At 48.5% G+C, this 17,490-nt stretch overlaps 1 protein-coding gene across 3 annotated transcripts in view; it reads right to left on the bottom strand.

Annotated features, from left to right (window-relative positions):
- Positions 1-17,490, bottom strand: part of znf385a (zinc finger protein 385A) — an 89,420-nt gene that overhangs the window by 66,001 nt on the left and 5,929 nt on the right. Inside the window, exon 1 of one of the 3 annotated variants that reach the window (XM_064299120.1) lies at positions 13,473-14,275. The exons of the other annotated variants lie outside the window; for them this stretch is intronic. Coding sequence (XP_064155190.1) covers positions 13,473-13,482 — 10 coding nt within the window. The 5' untranslated portion in view covers positions 13,483-14,275. Of the gene's footprint in view, positions 1-13,472; positions 14,276-17,490 lie in introns of those variants that run through there. 3 annotated transcript variants of the gene reach the window in all.

Here is a 17,490-nt window from a genome sequence, read left to right as displayed (position 1 = left end):
GTCACAGATAGGAAAGGTTACAAAAAGGTTTCCTCAGCTGCATGCCTTGCATAAATCCTTATGGCCAGCTTTAGAGCAAGGTCATTTTGCTTGCTGGCTGTGTGCCCACTTCCTTGCTCTTAAGATCTTAAGACACAAGCTGGCTTGGTAACTTTGCAGTGAACATGCACCATAATTGAATGCATACAGAAGTATTATGGCCAGTACAAACAATTGTCTTGTAACTGCAGTACATCTCGCGTCACCAGTCATAACTCCTCTCTGGCAAGAAAAGGTAAGAAAATTTTCAGAGCACTAATTAAATTTAGCTTTGTTCACATTTGATCTACCTTCACTTGCACCTTTATGTCCGGTTAAATATTTCAGTTTTCTTAACTGCATTCTTCCAGATTTGTAGGTCTGTTAAGTGTGAGCCTTTGGTTGCTTATTCTATGGACACGTATTGCCATGTGAAGCCTAAGATGACTGAAAAGGCCTGAGCACATTCGAGGAGTTAAGAGCAAACCCGTTACAGCCCAAGTACCCGGGCTCCAACCCTCCTTTGGTTGGGCGCTGTTCAGGGGAACTGGGTCCATAATGTAAAGCTTGGCGATTCAAATCCCAGAAATGGCGCAGCAGTTTTATTCTTGCGAAAAAAAGTCTGTGAAGCGGCACAATGCTGATGAGCTCAGCGGCCGCGTGCGAGGACGTGCGAGGTGCGGACAGTCAGCCCATCTGGCGCGCGGGGGGAGGGGGGCGGTGCTGTAACCGACGCTGGCGTCTCTGGTGGCATCGCGGGTACGGCGGGGACGAGAGCCCGTCACCGCTGTGGACCCAGCGCCTCGGTCCGCTTCTGACCTTAATTTGTTGTGTCTCGTGTCCGTGTGCCCGCGGTGGCGCTGACGCTCCCGGGGAAGGGAGGCGGGGGAACCCACGGCCAGGCCTTCTGACATGGAGGGGAGGGGTCAGGGTTGACGGAGTCGAACGTAAACAGAAGCGACACGAAGAGGAGGGCTGCAGTGAGTCACAGAGACTCAAAGGATGGAAGAGGAAAGGAACAAAATCAGAAGCTATCAAGCTTCTGTGTTTCTGAAGAAAGAGGCGGGGGGTTGGGGAGGAGGGGAGGAGGGGTGGGGGGGTGGAGTGATTCAGGTTTAGGCAAGCCCGCACAGGGAGAGGGAAAGTGTGCTACAGATGGGGAAGGTGGGGGAGGGGGTGGGGGGTAGGGTTCTCTACAGCATTTCATATTAGATGGACAGTCTTGAGACTCAGCTGTGCATTCGCACTGAAGAGATGTCATGCGCAGGTTTAAATTTATAGAGAGGAGGCTCCATAAGCAGGCTGACAGAGCAGAGATTCCACGCACAAGTTTATGTTGACAGTGAGTGGATTCCATGCGGTGGTCTAAGCGTATTAGAAAAAAATAATGCAGAGATCTGCCACGTTCGGGCTGCGGCTACATTCCCACTCAATTCAGGAGGACGCCCACGTCACGTCGCATCACGTCACATCAAAGCACATCAGAACCCGACGTGGGTGCGATTGCTTCTGTCTTTCTGCACTCTTTGGCCCAGCTGACTGGATGGAAGTCGTTTTCTTTCTTCACTTGATTTGCTGTCTCCGCAGCATCGCTTCACGCACCTGCCTGACTTACTGTGCAGCAGACATTAAAAAAACGAGTGTGTGTGTGGGGGGAGAGAAAGAGTGAGGGAGGGAGAGAGAGAGAGACGGAGACTAGGCACAGAAAACCTACATTACAGCTTCTGTTCTACGACAAGTGTATCTATCAAAAGGGGGCACCTCCTACAGCGCTGTGTCCCTGTCTCCGCGCTAAGAGAGGAAAAAGCGCCTCCTGCTGGACCAGCAGCTGTCTGCATGCGCAGTGCAGGGCCTCAGAGAAAGGGATGCAGAACCGCATAGCAACCTGCGGGGGACCAGAACAGCCTCTGACTGCGTTTATGGTAACCAGGCCCGCCCACCAGGCCCCATAGAAACCGCGGCGGCTTGAAAGAGAAGCCGCTCCCGCGTCGTGATTAACTAGCAGTGACTCGGCAGGTCTACTGCCAGACAAGCAACTCGCAGCGCTATGATGATGATGGCATTTATGGCGATCGATGATGATGATGAAGAATGGGACTTAACCTTGGATCAGCAGCTGTGCGGCAGCCGAGTGTTCGATCGAGGAACGCAGGCGCCAGATCACCTTTGTCTCCCTGATAGCCTTCCCACTCGTGGCCCAAAAGCCCTGCCCCCTCTCCCCCCCCTCCCCTTTACCCCCCAGGCAGGGGCAAAGTCAGCAGTGCTACGGCAGGCCAGGGCACAGCCCCAGCTAATTTTCCTTAACAGCACTGCCCCCCCCGCCCCCCTACTTATCCCGCTCTGGCTCACAGAACACAGAGGGCAGGTGTGCATTCCACACGCTCCGCACAGCCACCCCCACCTGCACCATTAACACTACCTGCCGGCCAAGATTTCCCGGCCCACCTCCAAACTCAGCGAGGGTGTGGCTAATGGGAGCAGGGTGGTGGAGTGGGGGTTTTGGTGGGGGGGCAGGTGTGGCTAATGGGAGCAGAGTGGGGGGTTTTTTTGGGGGCAGGTGTGAGTCTTTCTTCTTCTTTTATATTCATTTCGAATCATGCAGAAGGTGCTCAAGAACATCTGTGATTTTTGTTCTGTGATTTTGATCCGTTTTTTTTTTCTTTTTCATTAAAAGATGCAGCTGTTCAAACTCGTATTCAAAGAACATTTCTCTAGAAATTTAACTCACAAGTGAATGCAAGCTTTACACTTTTCCCTCATGAATTTCAAAAAAGTTAGATTCTCACCAAACTCACCAAACTGTATGTGTGAAGAAGAAATAAAAAATGCTTTTAATTGTCAGAGACAAAAGTTGATCGACTCCCAGCCTTAGTTTCAGTAGCCAAAGTTATTCGTTACATCACGTCACATTACTTAATTGAGTTCTCAGATTCGGTCCAGGGGGACACCTGTGTATGCTGGTTTTGGTCGCAGCCAATATCTTGCTCGATTAAGGTTGCTGAACATATGCGTTTACGTTCTTTCATAATTTTCTTCCTTAAAGTTGTTAACCCAATGCAAGTTTGACTCAAGTTTGGCTTTGTCAAATTCTTCATGATCTACATAGTGGATAATTTTAGTGTCCCGATGTCCACATTTCACTTATTAGGAGCCTATTGAGTCACCTCGGTCTTTAATTAGATCAGTTAAAAGTTTTGCCTCTTTATATGTAATCGTTACATTTGCAATATAGCAGTGTGAATATGGGGCTTTCATACTTCATGACATGCATTGCTACTTCTGACATAACAGGCTATTAATGAAAAGTTCAAGAAAATCAAGAGAAATTAACAGCTTGTTAAAATTCTGGGATTGCAGTTGTGGTTGGAATGAAAACCCGGATACGCAGGGGTCCCCCAGGACCCAGCTGGAGAACCGCTGACTTAATGACCTTTGCGCCCGGTGCACTGGCTCGCTCAGACGGGCTGGGGTGCAGCCGATGACTCAGACGGCCGAGAGGTCGCTAACGCAGCGCAGGGCCACATTGATCCCCTCGCTCGAGCCCTTGATTACAGCGAATCGTCTCGGCCCTGCGAAACCGCGTCTGTAACCTTTTAGGCTGCGTTCCCAGTTCCGCTAAACGCTACGCCGCTACGCTAGCTCCCATCCGTGCAGATCATTCCATTAAAATAACCGCTGGCGGTGTTTTGCACACAGACCGGTTATTTGTAGCCGACCGCGCTTGTGTCTGCAAACCGCCATCATCCAATTCAGTGCTACCCACAAATCTTACCCGGACCGTGGACGATGACCAGGAATCCCCTTAAGCGTGAATCAGCTGCCAGCGTGGGGATTTCAGTGCGTTATTTGGGGTTTTCTGCTAAATGACTGAGCTGTACATGCATCTTTGTGTGTGTGTGTGTGTGTGTGTTGGGAATGTATGGGTGTGTTTATATGTGTTTGTGAGAGTGTGCTGTGCGGGTAAATATAGAGAGTGTGTGTGTGTCATTTATGAGTATATTTGTCTGTGAGTGTGTGTGAGTGCTGCAGATGTGAGATGTGGTGCGTATGTGAGAGCGTGTGTGTGTGTGAGAGAGAGAGACATCCGTGTGCATGCCAGTGTGTAATGAGGTAAGGTCTATCACGGTCTTGTCCATGAACTCTAAGCATAGTGAAAAAATCTCTCCCAGGGGCATTTTCCACATTGCCCTACACACACACACACACACACACACACAGACACTAACACATACATGTCCACACATGTACGCACACACACACGTGCACACATGTGTACGTACATACACACGTGCGCACGCACACACACACACACACACACACACACACACACACACACTTGGCTTCCTGTAGCCCCCTCCGACCTTGCTGTTGCTCCAAGGAGAATCGATGGTGCCTTTCTGAAGTGAAACCTTAGCTGAATGACAGCAGGGCTCACAGGAATGCACTCCTGCAAATCTCTGCAGAGCAGTAACCCCTGGGATAAGAGCTGTCCTCCCCCTCCCCGAGAACAGGAGGCATCTCTCTCTCTCTCTCTCCCTCCCTTCCTGTCTCTCACTCTCTCAGCAGACACAACTGTAGTTCAGACTAAATCAACCCTTCAATTAAGGATTCAGTCATTTTACAGGTTCTGTCTGTGTTTTTGTGGGTGATTATGTGTGTGTGTATGTGTGTGTGTGTGTGTGTGTGTGTGTGTGTGTGTGTGTGAGAGGGCACATGCAGGATAAATGAGCCTGCACTGCTCGCCTTGGCACTGGTAATATGGAGAATATGAATATGTGCTCAGTCTTAGCCTGAGCAGTGACCTTCATGGGTCACAGCGTTGAGTAGTGGGACATTTGAGCCTCCAGAAACACGTCTGTGATTTAAATCATTATGCGGCTCCAGCACAGTAAGCACAATGCAGCAGTCAAGCTTCCCTGTCCTTCCCTTTTTAAACCTTTTAATCCGGGATTTTCTTTATACCCCTCATTTGTTCCCCAAACGTCCCGTGGTTTCCTACACCAGTCTCACTGCTGTCTCATCGCTTCCGCTCTTTTTGCGAGAGCATGTCAGGGACCTATCAGTATGCCGCTGGGGCCAGCTACCGGCATGGCAGCGTTTTGCAAGCTGGCACCACAGCGGTCCGATAGCAGCCGGACCATCTCTTAACAGCTGAAACTCATCTCCGCTGCCATGTATCGGCAGTCTGCCGGTGGGCCACCGCTGTGCCGACCTGCAAAACGTTGGCAGACCGTCGGCTGTGCCGACGGCGGGCCGCTGCATGCTCGCTAGCTCGATAGAGCAAGGGTGTAATCTGGAATCAAGCGCTTAGCGAGAAAAGAATTAGCCGCAGACTGCAGGTGAAGCCGAGGCAGTCATCTCGGCTGGACAGATGCCAGTGTTTATGGCTGAAGGTGATGCAAAAGAAAAGCTATCCAGCTCTACAGTGAGACAGGGGTATAATGAGCCAGCCTGGTTCCAGCTCTACAGTGGGAAAGGGGTGTAATGAGCCAGCCTGGTTCCAGCTCGACAGTGGGAAAGGGGTGTAATGAGCCAGCCTGGTTCCAGCTCGACAGTGGGAAAGGGCTATATTCAGGGAGTCTGATTCCAGGTCGAAAGCAAGGTGAATATTTATGAGCACAGCACAGAACGGCCTGATCATATGGTAGATTAACCAACTAATGGCAAGAATTAATCATCTAAATAAAAACCTGTACCATCTGACAGCTCGTGGCAGAGACTGCAGAATAAGGTACGAGCAAGCCAAAACAGTAACAATGACAGAATGAAAGAGATTCACCAAGATCCAAAGTCTGAATATGTGTGCGTGTGTGTGTTTTTATGTGCATGCATGTGTGTGTATGTGTGTGAGGGTGTATATGTGTATGTGCGCACGTGTGTGTGTGTGTGCGTGTGCTTGTTTGCGTGTGCATGTGTGTGTATTAGGGTGTAAATGTGTGTGTGTGTGTGTGTGTGTGTGTGTGCTTGTTTGCGTGTGCATGTGTGTATATTAGGGTATAAATGTGTGTGTTTTTGTTTTGCATGTCTGCATGTGTGGGTGTGTTAGTGTGTGTGTGTGAGTGTATGGGCGTATGCGTGTGTCACTGGGTGTGTTCGTATGTAAATCTCCGGTGACATCACTGTGCTCCAGTGAAAAGCCCGCTGAAACTCTTAGCGCCATTGAGCCGCGGACAGAGACAGAGACAGAGCTGTAAATCAGCATCCTGGTACATTCACCCTGATTAGCCCAGTTGAGCTGCAGGCCCGGTCAGCCTCCGACACAATACAGCCCCCCCCTCACGCACCCCCCACCCCCGTCACAGCGCGGGAGTTATAGCCAATCCATTACAGTGAGATACGCCTGCTACTGACAATCCACTGACACCCAGTCACACTAACATGGACAGATGGGAGGCAGGGGGGACATTAGCCAAAGTGCCTGAGGACTGCAATTAAGATCGACAACACCCCACCCCCCCCCAAACACTCATGCACACACACATACACACACATGCGCACGCACAGACACACACACCCTCCCCCATCTCCTGCCTGTACGAGACCAGGTTCCGCAATTGATGGTGGTGGCTCTGGTTTCAAAGGTCAAAGGTCACACTGGGGAGGGAACTCCAGTTACAGTAATGGGGTATGTGCCTTAGCCCCAGTGCTGCTTAAACTGCTAAGAGCAGGGGAGGAGGGGTGTAAACAGCGGGGGGGGGGGCCACAGTGATCCGGCCAGGTGTGCAACCTCCCACAACAGGGGGCGTCAGACTACAGCCCTGGAGGGTCGCAGCATCCGCTGGCTTTCAGCACTTAAGAGGGTCGTTTTAGTCACTGATTGGTTAAAGGAACTACACACTCGGTGTTCAAGGCCTGATGATTGGAAATAAATGACAAAAGCCAGTATTCACACTGGCCTTCCAGGACTGGAGTCGAACACCCCTGTCCTACGACGAAGCTAAAAATGCACACACGCACGAACTTCGGCTGACTTCTCTGTGACGTCAACAAGCAATCATGCAGGACCAGAACCTCTCTGTGAAAAAATCCAGAAAAAAAAACAAATTCTTCACTTATTTATGTGTGTGTGTGTGTGTATTTACAGACGGGCAGACGTGAATATCTGAGCACTGGGCAGAGCAGAAAGTCCTTACTGTACGCGCATTAAAAATGCATTCAAGGTCACGGAGCGTGTTTCGGCGCGGGGAGGTGAGCCTAATGGGATTCCGCTCAGCGAGAGGTCTTTGGGAAAAGTGCGGAGGAAGCAGGGAACGCTCCAAACCTCTTTAACAGCGAAAGAGTCGCTCTTTTTTTGCTGAACGGGATTGGAAAGGATAAGGGGGTATTTATAAAAGGAGTCAAGCTGAGGGGAGCGGGGACAAGTACAGCGCCAATCTGGAAGCGCTGGATAGATAGATAGATAGACGGCCGGATGGATGGATGAACGGATGTGTGGAGAAAAGCAGGATGGAAAAAAAGATATAAATGCTGAGCTGTTTCTATAAAGGATCCTTTTAGTTTCTCTTTCACCTGACCTACAAGGATGGGTGAGCATACCGAATGACAAAAGCAATGGGAGGGAGGGAGGGAGGGAGGAAGGGATGGGGGGAGGAGGAGAGAGGAAGGAGGGAAGGTGGGGGAAAGCGAAGAGAGAAATTGGGGGAGGGAGAGGGGGAGAGGAGAAAGAAAACATATCAGAAGAAAGATATAAAACAGGCAGACGGTCACTGGGGATCAGGGTAGAAAGACAGAGAATCAGACGGACAGAAAAGACCAGCAAACAGGCAGAAATAGACAGACAGACAGACAGAAAGAGCCTGGGTAGATAATGTTGTAAATGACACGGTGCGAGTGAGAACTCGGCGAAGGCGGAGCTGGCAGTTTGGACAGGTCACGCAAACAGAGCCAATCCGGAGCGGCGGCTCGCGCGCTCAAACACGCACGTCCTGCCACCGCGCATCAGCCGCGGCCGCCACGGAAACCGCGGCTTCTCCGGGCCCGCCGCTTCCTCCTGTCCTCACCAGCTGCGAGGGCACGGGGGCGGGGGGGGGGAGGGGGGCGGGGTTACAGCTGGGGTGCTGCAGCCCGGTCCGGGGCTCCGCGCCAGGCGAGCAGCGATCGGATTACCCAGAGTGCCGCAGTTCCCCGCTCTCTCCCTCTCTCCATTTTCTGTTTTCCCTCTCCGTGCGACGCTGGCGACTGCAGAGCAGGAGACGCGTCTCCGTGGTGATCGCGGGCTTGGTGCAGAACGGCACGCAGCGGTGTGGGGCGGGGGGATGGTGTAAGCACCCCTACGGCTGTTTCTGTGGTTTCGCTAAAGGGGGGGCGGAGTTCTGTTGACACCCCTCAATCAACAGCAGGACGAAGGGAGGTGGGCTGCTCAAGGTCATTTGGAGGTTGTGGGGATTAATATGTGCACACCCTCACATGATTATCAAAAATCACTCTAATAAAACATGCACACACACACACACACACACACACACACACACACAAAGGCACAAGACTCACTGAGCCCTGCACTTACACTTAAAACATCCATTTTTAAAAAAAGAATAGTTTCATTCAGGTGACACAGAGTATATGATAGTAAAAAAGAAAAGGAGACACCACATACATATTCTGAACAACGGTCCTATTTATCAGAAACATACAATAACATTATTTTAAAAGAAGATAACATTTAGATCGAGAAGAATCACTATGGTTAATAAGCAGTGCCCCACACTGCATCAAATGTTCAGGGTCCTTAATCAAACACAGCTATTACAGTAAACATGCAAATGACACATATCAAATGAGGACAGAAGAATCTAAGGTTTGTTTGTCCTGATTGACACCATAAGGAACTTTAGAGGGCACATGCGTCAAAAACCTAAAGCAGGAACCCAGGGAAAGGCAGATTTCTAATGGAGAATCGGAGGAACCACGGACAAAAATAACATCGTACAGAGCGTGTCCGGTTTTTTGTCCCTCGTCCTGTCTGTTTTCTGCTTGTGAGGGTAATTATTTCACAGCCAGTGGAGGGAGGCAGACGGTGAGATGGCTGCATCACACTGATATCAGCCCCCTTAGGGCTGTCAGCATCAAGCTAAGGATAACCTTCACATAACGCTAATCCGGAGCGAATGCCAACCCCCAGCCCACACCACAACTAACGCTAACCCACAGCTAACACTAACCCAAAGCTAATGTTAAGCTTTTGATGAAGCTATCCCAATGACACGATGCAGCTATGTTAACCCACAGCTAATGCTAACCCAAAACTGATGTGAAACAGCCAATGCTAACCCAAAACCAATGCACACTGTCAATTAACACTAAAATGCCAATAATGATAACAAAATGATTAGCTACTTCTAATTAGCAGCTAATGCTAACCTCCAAACACAGGTCCTCACATGATCAACCACTTCAATGACAAATCTAAGCACTGCATTGAAAACGTACTTAAAACAAATGCTAATTATTATTATTATTATTATGTATTAGCTTAGTGCACACTTCTACCCAAGGTAAGTCATGTGACTTATTTTGCCGTTTTTACTACGTAAAATGCATTTCTACAGCTGTATATTTTACTGCAGCTGTTACGATCAGGGGCATAGTGGCAATGCTAAACCTTGGATATGAAACTGCAACCTTTACTGGAATTTAGTAGATCCTCTAATCCGGGGGGTTGAGACATGGTGACAATTCTAGCGTCCCATAATGTTCTATAGATACTGCAAAAAGGCATTTGATACTTCAGAATAAAAATAAACCCTCTTATGCAACATGTGATGAAAGTAGTTTTCATTTTCCAATCCACACCCCCCTCCTCCTCCAACAAATTGGTTTGGTTCTCTGCTACAGCTTCTTATACTTAACTGCAAGCAAATAGTAAGATAGAGGTCATGAGTCGGGTTCATTGTAAGCTTCATGATGTCAGGCAAAAAAAAAAAAAAAAATCAGGCAGCCAGAAAAAGGAAGGAGAAGGAGGCCAAGAGCAGTGCAGGGGCACAGTTAGTGAATGCATTCTTTTCTATGAAAGGTGAGTTTATCAAGAAATATTGGCAAACAATTCAGTTAGCTAAGACAGGCTGGCTAGGCTGGCTGCTAATGTTAGCTATGTAACTTTGTTAGCCAACTTGTTAGCTAATTACCGTTAATTACAGTACACAGTGAAAATTCAATAAAAAGAAATGCCTATTCCCCATTGCCATTCCATTAAACTCTATCTTTCAAATTTGAATGATAAACTCTGATAAAAAGGGTAACACACTCAATAAAGGTGCTGAAATTAAAGAGTAATTGCACTTACTGTTTCAGCCTGGCTCCGCCTGTTACACAATTTAGAAATATTTGTGGGCAGCATCAATTTGCTGAATATCCCGATTGGCATTTATATGATGCTGTAGTACCTCTGGCAGGGCCAGAGTGGAATACAGAAAGCATTTTTTTCAAACGTTTTCTACAAGTTTTTTCTGCCAAATGATGCTATTTCAGAAATGTTGAAATAATGGCATTGATTAAAATCTTTCAGCAAAAAGTAGTCATGCAAACACGTTTACAGCTAAAATAAATTTTAAAAAGTGATACGCAATTACCCTTTTGGCACTAGCCTTAGGCTAATATTGACGTACTTGCTGGCTTGCCAGTGTGTGGGGGTTCTACCCGGCTCTCCTACAATGCAGACAGGCAGGGGCTAACACGCTCCGTGCCCAACGCAAAGTCTAAGTGCATTTATTTCTTAATTACAGCGTATTTTGGAGCGTTATCATGTTTGTGCCACACTTGCCAGAAATTAAACAGTACACATTTCAGAGAAAAGAAATAGCACGTTAGCCTTTTCTGTTAGCTTATTCTGTAAAGTTGTCATAATGAAATGATGACACTCAGGTTCCTATTTTCATTTGAGTGTTTTTTAAAGCTATATAAATAGTCAGCATAAATGCATGCACAGTGAAGCGTGTATTTCATGTACACTCATAAACAGTGATGTTGTGGCCTTTCGCAATTATCGGCTAGCAATGGCATTGATAAGGCAATGTAAACTACCTTGACACTTAATATCAACATTAATAGGCACTTCTTGTACGTCGCTTTTGATAAAGCATCTGCCAAATAAATGTAATGTAATGTAGGCAGTTGTAGATAAATTGTATAAAAATGCATTTGAGTTTTGAGCCCACATGCAAAAGCATAATTCAGTTGAAAAATATTTGTATTAAATATACCCTTTATATATTTAAAAAAATGTTTTATTAAAAAAAGGGGGGCCCCAGAGCAATATTCTTTCAGGGGGCCTAGAATCCATAGCTACACCCGTGCTCTAATCCAGAAGGATTTACAATGCAAACACAGGTGCAAATATGTGGGATTACTGTAATGTTTTACAGGAGGTAACTGTAAGCTCTTAACCTACAGGCAACTGTAACTGTAACTGCTACCACAAATTAAACAACAATCTCCCATCCAAGTACCACCCAGGCCCGACCCAAACCCAGAAGAAATAGAGTTCATGGTGCAGACATGGTATGGCTGCAAGGCCATTATCTAACTAAGGAAGCAAATTATCCCTGTGTTACTGAACTGTAATTCAGTGGCCAAACTTTTTTCAGTTTTTTCCCCTCCAAAAGGTAGACTGTCTTCCTTTGTCCACTCATGGAAAAGTGCTGAATCAGGGAAGCCTCCCTTCCCCCCCTCCACAGACACACACACACACACACATAGCACTGAGTGAGAACCCTAATTGCGCAGATTCACAACAATAACTGCTACAGTGGTGCGTGTATGTAACACACAGGCTCCCAGGTCACTCTCAGACCCTCGCTCAAAACTGCAGTTCTATGGACACTAAAGTGCGCTCCCCTGAGTATCTGCCCTGTGGAAACAGGGAGCACGGCGGAAGGTTCCCACCGAGTTTGTATTCTTATTATGTTTCCTTTCTTTGGCAGATGGCCCATACCGAGGGTCACTTACATAGCTTACATATCGTCCTTAAGCAGCTGACTGCAGACGAAAGCCATAGGGGCCTTACTCAAGGGTACAGTAAAACTGTAGTGCCCCCACTTAGCAGTCAAACCCGCAGGCACGTGGATTAGCAAACCAGCTCCTTCCCACCGGAGTTGGTGAGCAAAAAATATCCTCTTCCAAACCAGAGGTCATACAAGTTCTCCGACCAGTGGTCTCCTGCAATACATTTACAAATCATTCCTCCAACGTTTATCTTAGCTTCTCAGCAATTTTACAGTGCCCCCTCAATGTTTACTTAATGTTCCTTTAGCATTTATCTATTGCTACCCTAACTTCAGCTTAATACTCCAGCACCACAAACCCAGAATTTGCTCAACATTTACCTATCACTTCCTCATCATTGTCCTGACACCCCGCAGCATGTTCCTAGAGCTTCCTCGAAGAGCTACCTAACACTCCCACAACGTAACCCTACCATTCTCCAAGCATGTACTCAATGCTTTTTCAATGTCTACCTAACGCTCCAGCAACATTAGCCAAAAGCTCCCATAGCCCAATGTACCCAATGCTTCCTGAACATCTACCTAATGCTCCCACAACGTTAGCCCAATGCTCCGTCAGTACTTAACCTGACATTTCCTCAACATGTACCAAGTGCTTACCTAACATTCCCTCAGCTTCAACAAAACATTCCCTAACCCTGCAGGGCTCATTTGCTGATGAGGGACTTTGGTCACAGCCCCCCCCCCCCCCTCCCACTGACACCCCGTGAGGAGAGAGTCTGAAATAGCAAGAGAACACCGGTGGCGCATTTATACGGCCGCGGCACTTCCACGCAGGAGCAAAATGCTCTATGGCTCAGCACAGGGAAGCCAGCAGCTCTTCCTTTTGCCTCCATTCCATAAAAACAGAAAACACCGCAGACGATTCTGAAACACCTGAGCCACCCTTCCTAACAGTCACCTGTGAGACCCTTCCTAACGGTCACCTGTGAGACCCTTCCTAACGGTCACCTGTGCCATCTTTCCAAGCAATCACCTGTGCCACCCTTCCTAATAGTCACCTGTGCCATCTTTCCAAGCGGTCACATGTGCCACCCTTCCTAACAGTCACCTGTGCCATCTTCCCTAATGATCACCTGAGCCATTTTTCCAAGCGATCACCTGTGTCACCTTCCCAACAATCACCTGTGTCATCTTTCCTAATGATCACCTTGCCACCTGTCTTAATAGTCACCTGTGCTTTACCGGGTTCAGGCAGACCCACGAAATCTCCTGCCTACATTTTGCTACCTGCAAATTAAAGTGCGTGAGAGCGTCCCACAGACTTGCACCACACTCAGTTGCACTCCTTCATTCATACGCCTCCGTGAGTTTAACTTGAGAGAAAGAATGCACAGGCATGTTCATCTGACTTTCAGGGCCCAAAGTCGGGCGAACTGACGGCAAACGCTCTTGTTGTTTTTAATGAAGTGAGACGCGATGCGACGCCCAGACTCGACGTGTGCAAAAACTCACCCAGAATCATCCCACAACTTCTCCTCTCCTCTCCGGGCCTTTTCCTCGCTGCCGCGTTCCTTCGTTCCTCCTCCTTTCACTGCTTCTCGGCTGCCCCCCCACCCCAAAAACAAGAGCTCCGAATCCTCTTCAATGCAACTCCTTGCTCAAAGGAAGGTCATTTTTTTTAAAAAAAGAAAAAGAAAGAAGCAAGTAAAGTCGAACACTTGTAAGACTGCCTCTAACCCCCTCCCCCCTCTTCAGCCGGTTTCTGGGCACGGTGGGGGAGACTGAGAATTTTGGAGAGCTGGTGAATTCCTGCAGTTGCGCTGTTTTACGAAGGGGGGGTTTGGGAGAACAGGTAAGGAGTTAGTCCCGCGGGGATAAAGAATAGCAATAATAATAACTGTAAAAAAAGAACACAGAGGAGCCCCAGAATATTTAGGGAAAGGATTAAATCCGCATCAGGAAAAGCAGGATGTGCGGTGGTCCCCTGTTAAAGCTCGGCAGGCAGGGTCTCCCTCTCAGCTGGAGCATTTCGGAGAAGTACAGGAGAAACGACAGAGGCACACTGTCAAGCTGGTGTCTGCTTTTTTCCTTGCAGTCTCTCTCTCTCTCTCTCCTCTCTCTCTGATTCTGTTTTTTTTTTTGTAGGGTTGGGTATAACCTAAAGGCACCTTACATGCCTGTGCTCTGATTGGTGGCAGCCCCGGCCAATCGGAAAGCCAGCAGCCGCTTGTCATCCTGCAGAGTTTAAGTCATGAAAGCAGACAGTGCGGGACTAATAATGCCACTGTCCCTCGCTCCCTCCCTCTCTCTCTCTCTCTTTCTCTCTCTCTCTCCCTCTCTCTCTGCCCCTATTTCCCTTGCTCTCTTCTCAGCTTGTCAGAACGGCTTGCCTGCGTGTAGGTTTAACACCCCTCCCTCCCCTCCATTCTTTTATTGTTTGTGTCTCGCTGCCTTCCCCTCTCTCTCTTCCCTTCATCCCTGTGACTCTGAACTTGCTGAGTGTCTAATCTGTTCACATCGTCTCTCCTCCTCGTCTGTCAATGCAAGACTCTGCGCTCCTTCAACCTCTTCTGTGTCTGCCTTGGGGGTGCGGGGGGGGGGGGGGGGGGGGCTAAGCAGGGGAGCATGGGAGGAGGAAAAGGGTGATGAAATGGAAAATGACAGAGCTGGGGGGACTGAGAGAAATGAGGAGGGGGAGAGATTAAACTCAGGCTGACAGAGAGATGGAGAGGTATAGAGTGATGGAGTGACAGAGGGGAGAGAAGAGAGCAAGAAGGAAAGAGTGAGAGAGAGAGAGAGAGAGAGAGAGAGAATGTGAAGGAGAGGCTGAAAGAAATAAATAGGCTGGGGGGTGATTAATTGTGCCATAGAGCTTTTTCAGTACTTAGCTCGGGACAAAAACACGACTGTTGGCGGACTAAAATTGAAGGAATAAAACAAACAGGCCCAGGGTGTGTAATGGCAGCGTGTGCTCGGCCATGCGGGAGGGCTCTGAAGCTCTGCAGCTACTGTGTGCTCAGAAATGTGTGTGTGCAGGATCAGAGGGCCTGAGCGCTATGGAGAATCCTTCTGACAGAGACTAAGCAGAGCTATTACAGCCTCAGCTGTAAGTATGAATACGCACACACACACACACACACACACACACATTGCACAAGAACACACACACACACAAGCCTGGGATAGAGAAGATTATTTTGCCTCACCTCTCTGATGGTCCTATCATCCATCCCTCCCTTACTCCTTCTTTCTCTCCCTCTCTCTCAGGCTAGTGCAGTGAGTCAGAGAGAGGGAAGAGAATACTAAAGAGCCCCACTGCACACACACACACTTGCACACACACACACACACACACACACACACTCACACACACACGCACACACACACACACACACACACACACACACACACACACACACACACACACACACACTCACGCTTACACAGACACAAACACACTTACACGCACACACACTCGCACGCACACACATACACACACACACATTTACTAGTACATATACTTGCATATATTTCAATAATTGTACGTGTGTAGTGTCACACATTGTCAACTAAACTATGAAATGTGATTGGATGGCTGGAAAAATATTTGTGTGTCATCCATATACAACCAGTACCCCCACAGTACAGGATACCTGTGGTCCACATCTGGTACAGTACAATAGAGTTTGTGGTGCAGTAAGGTTTATGATGAAGTACCACACTATTGGGGATAAAGTGGGATTAAATGGTTCTGGTGCAGAACAGTCGATTTTGGGTTCCAGTCCAGGCGTAAAGGTTCTGGTGTGGAACAGTCAATTTTGGGTTCTAGTCCAGGTACAAAGGTTCTGGTGTGGAACAGTCGATTTTGGGTTCTAGTCCAGGCACAAAGGTTCTGGTGCGGAACAGTCGATTTTGGGTTCTAGTCCAGGCGCAAAGGTACTGGTGCGGAACAGTCAATTTTGGGTTCCAGTCCAGGTGTAAAGGTTCTGACGCAGAAGACAGCGGCGTTTGGGGCCCGGGCCGGGTCCCTGTCCGTATGAGCATGTGTGGCGGCGGCACAGGCAATGGCGGTGCTCGGGTTTCCTCATTAGTACTGCGGCTATCAATAATTCAGGGCGGGGTCGTGTCACGCTCAATGGGCCGAGTGCTAATGTGCTGTCCCACAGGGCGGGGCCCCGGGGCCTGCAGGACTTTAATAGATGTCACCGTGAGAGGGGGAAATCCGAGCCGGGGGATCAGATCTCGGCCCTCGGGGGGGTGGGGTGGGGGGGGGGAGGATTGGGAGGGTGATTTCAGCCAGGGCCTGGGACGAGTACATGGGTGGAGGGAGGGGGGGAAGGGGGGGACAGGAACATAATAATGGGAACAAGAAGGCTGAGGACAGTGGCTTCGGTTATTGATTGTTTCCGCCATTGAGCGACCGCTAGCCGGCTTCCTGGCACGGCGGTAGACTCCGGTTGATTCCGCGAACCACGCGAACGCCCCGTTCTGCAGGGTGCTGCAGGACCGCGGGAGCAGACGGGAGGGGCAGGAAAGCACGGGGGGGGGGGCTCTGTTAACGACAGCGAAGGCCAGCGTGGCTTTGGGGACGAAGGCGGTGACAGTAAGGATGCTGACTGGCGCCTAGGTGGCAGGGTAGCATGACGGCTAAGGAACTGAGCTTGTAATTCAGAGGTTGCAGGTTCAAATTCCGACTTCTTCAGTCTATATCCAGCTGTACTGTATAAAGTGATTTATATATCCAAAAAAGGTAAGCTTTTCCAAGTGGCTCAGTATAACAGCATTTATTTAATGGGAAAACGTAACTTTAGATGTCTGACAAATGACCGTCTGGCCAATCGAGACTCAGATTTAAAGCTTTGCTTTGGCACCTCCGCCAGGGAAATCAGTTCATACAAGGCGTCTGAAAACACAACAGCACAGCAGTGACCTGACAAAAGGAGACAGCACGGAGGCCTTCCCTACTGTGTGTAGTTTAACAGATTCATGACCTACAATCAATTCCTGCACAATTTGCTTGCATCCAATCAATGTTATTTGAGTTTTATAGGCCAATGTTTTTTAAATACTGACAGACTGCAGTAGTGTCTGAGACACACAAACACACACACACACACACACACACACACAAAGCAAAAAAAGAAAACCTGCAACACATTGTTCTCTAAAGATCAAGGGAAAAATTCCACATTGCAGTTAGACTGAACAGAGCCCTCCCTGAGACCACAGAGGCTGTGATGGAAGAAGGTCGCATTATGGTGTGATCCACTGAGTAACATGAAACTTATCCTTTTCTTGTCAGTTTTTCTGATCTTTTAGATGAAGAAACAACTTTGGAGTCAGGAAAAGGTTCTCTGGCGTGGGGGCACATTATGGAATGAATAACTTGGGGGGGGGGGGGGGGGGGAGTGGAGTCCTTAAAGTGGAATGCCTCAGGGAAGACACAGCAAAGGCTTACACACAAACACTTCTGCAGAGAAGGATATTAATATGAATTTGCTTAGTGCCCTTTGCCAAAGTGACTCACGCA

This window comes from Anguilla rostrata, chromosome 11 (genome assembly GCF_018555375.3).
Source record: "Anguilla rostrata isolate EN2019 chromosome 11, ASM1855537v3, whole genome shotgun sequence".
Taxonomy (NCBI): domain Eukaryota; kingdom Metazoa; phylum Chordata; class Actinopteri; order Anguilliformes; family Anguillidae; genus Anguilla; species Anguilla rostrata.
The sequence above is the reverse complement of the archived record's forward strand: the minus strand, read 5'-3'. Positions and strand labels throughout refer to the sequence as shown.